A 2717-nucleotide genomic window follows, 5' to 3' on the forward strand; every position below is an offset into this window, starting at 1 on the left:
CTCTTAGACCTCAGGTGACCCATGTGCAATCTTATGATTAAGGATATTCTGATATTAAGGATAGTCTAAGATGTTGCTGAATTAGAAAAGATTGACAAATGGAAGAGAGTGATTGTTGACATTCTTTTTGAGATATCTGAAATTCCTTTGTAAGCGTTTTTTGAAATTTAATGGAAAGTTCTAAATAATTGAACTAATCTACTGAGGGAGAAGAGAAAATTGCAAAACATTTTCAAGTTTCTCTACCCATTTCTGTCATTAACTTTTGGGAGGAGAAATATTTGGGAAACTCAGAAAATTTCAACCAACTCTAATTAAAATGGGGGGGGGCGGTACTATGCAATGCAGATATACTTCAATTAGAACTGATGAAACAATGGGAGGAGGCAGCAGTGTAATTTCCTTTTATTTTTTATTTGCATTTTTCATTTATTTTCTTTTGTTTTCTACAAGATTCACAGATTTATTTGTTGAAATTCAGAATCTTAATGACAAAATGTCATTAAAATACAAATTTCAGAAAAAGTAGACCAACACTACATTCGATGTGATGCTGAGCTGTCTCTCAGTCTCTTTAGCAACATAGAGTCTCTTGAGAGCTAAGATATTCCCCAGGGAATAATTCAGTTGGAGGAAAAATGTCTATTTTTGTGGATGGAATATTTTCATCCCTGTTTTCCTCAAGGCATCTTTCACCTCCTTGTTTCTGAGACTGTAGATGATAGGGTTCAAGATCGGAGTCACCACTGAGTAGAACAGAGAGAGTAACTTGTTCACATCTGGAGAGAAGCTGGACTTGGGGCGCACGTACATGATAAGGGCCGTCCCATAGAACAAGGTCACCACAATGAGGTGTGAGGAGCAGGTGGAGAAGGCTCTGCGCCTGCCTTCGGCGGACTGCATTTTCAGGATGGTGGAGATGATACAGATGTAGGATACCAGGATCATCATGAAAGGCATCATGAGGACGAAGGCAGCAGCCACAATGATCTGGATCTCGTTCCAATAGGTGTCCCTACACACCAGCTTCAGCACCGGCTGGATCTCACAGAAGAAGTGGTTGATCACCTGGGACCCACAAAAAGGAAGTGTGAAGACAAATATTGTGTGCCCCAGGGCCACCAGGATGCCACAGATCCATGAGCTCAAAGCCAGCTGGATGCAAACCCTCTTGTCCATGATAGCCGTGTAGCGCAGAGGGTTGCATATGGCACTGTAGCGGTCAAATGCCATAGATGCAAGGAGAAAGCACTCAGTAACAGCAAAGAATAGAAAGAAATACATCTGTACTGCACAGCCAACAAACGATATGGTTTTGTCTTCTGAGAGGAGGTTGGCCAGCATCTTGGGCAGGGTGACCGAGGTGTAGCAGACCTCCAGGAAGGACAAGTTCCTGAGGAAGAAATACATAGGCGTGTGAAGGGCTGGATCGACATTTATGATGATGATGATGAGGATGTTGCCCAGCACTGTGATGATGTAAATGCATAGAAACACCATGAAGAGAATGAGATTCGTGTCTGGGTGGTTAGAGAACCCCAGCAGGACAAATTTGGCCACGGAGGTGTCATTTCTCATCTCTTCTTCAGCATATTTTGTCTTAAGAATTAAAAAAAAAGACTATACATGAGTTTGATATATGATTTATGTAAAGTAAAATTGGCATCTATCTATCTATCTATCTTTTAGTCATGCCAGACTAATCTGGTCTCTTTCCTTTATAAATAACTGATTATTAGACAAGGAGACTGTGTTAAATCTAAAATGTCTGGATTTCAGCAAGGCACCTGAGGCAATAGCACATGGGAAATATTAATTAAATTGGAGAAGACTATGTTTAGTAGATAACAAACTGGGTAAAGGGGAGACAGCAACAGGTTCTGATGAAAGGTGAACCGCTGGACTGGAATCAGGTTACTACTGGACTTTTTCAAGGATCAGTCTTTAGATTGATCTTATTTAATATTATCATTAGTGGCCTCGGCGTGAAATTTCCTCATGGAAATTGTGCATGGAAATGCCTCATTGGTTCAGGAAATGCCTCATGGGAGGCATTGTTAATCCTGAGAAAGATCACAATATTATACAGAAAGAAATGGATAACCTTGAGGGCCAGAGTAATGGAAATGGGATGAAATTTAATATTGCAAAGTGAAAGGTCATAGACTGAGGAGCCCATAACACAGACCTCTGATATAAACAGTGAGCTCATCAGCTGAAAGTGACACAGGAGAAGAAAGGCCATGGTGTATTAGTAAAACACAGAATGAGTATGAGCCAACCATGTGTCGTGTCTGTGAAAACAACATATGTGATTCTAAGATGTATCAGGTAAAGTATTTCTGCTAGATATAGGCAATTATGAATTCCATCATACAAATCATTGTGAAAATCTCATCTGGAATACTGCGTACAATTCTGGTCACTCAAATTCAAGAAAGACTCATTCAAATGGGAAAAGTTGCAGAGAAGGGCTTCTAGGAAGAGGAGGTAAATGGAGAACGTATCTTTCAAGAGAAGACTGAAAGAGGTTGGCTTGTTTAGCCTAAATCACGGCTGAAAGGGGTTCTGATTGCCCTCTACAAATACGTCAGGAGGGTAAATACCAGGGAGGGAGAAGAGTATTGGAAGCTAAAGGACAGTGTTGGCATAAAAACAAATGGAAATAAACTGGCCACAGATACATTTATGCTGGAAATTAAGAATGTTTGTAACAT

The 2717-nt window shown here is 40.3% G+C and overlaps 1 protein-coding gene across 1 annotated transcript; it reads right to left on the minus strand.

Moving 5' to 3' along the window:
• Positions 1-642: 642 nt before the first annotated feature.
• On the minus strand, positions 643-1578 carry LOC144273428 (olfactory receptor 10C1-like). The gene has a single exon (XM_077832000.1). The coding sequence runs from the start codon at positions 1576-1578 to the stop codon at positions 643-645; it is 936 nt and encodes a 311-aa protein (XP_077688126.1).
• Between the last annotated feature and the right edge of the window lie 1139 nt (positions 1579-2717).

Source organism: Eretmochelys imbricata, chromosome 13 (genome assembly GCF_965152235.1).
Source record: "Eretmochelys imbricata isolate rEreImb1 chromosome 13, rEreImb1.hap1, whole genome shotgun sequence".
Lineage (NCBI taxonomy): Eukaryota > Metazoa > Chordata > Testudines > Cheloniidae > Eretmochelys > Eretmochelys imbricata.

Coding starts and splice junctions, on each gene's coding strand:
- LOC144273428 (XM_077832000.1), bottom strand. CDS start 1,578: ATGAGAAATGACACCTCCGTGGCCAAATTTGTCCTGCTGGGGTTCTCT.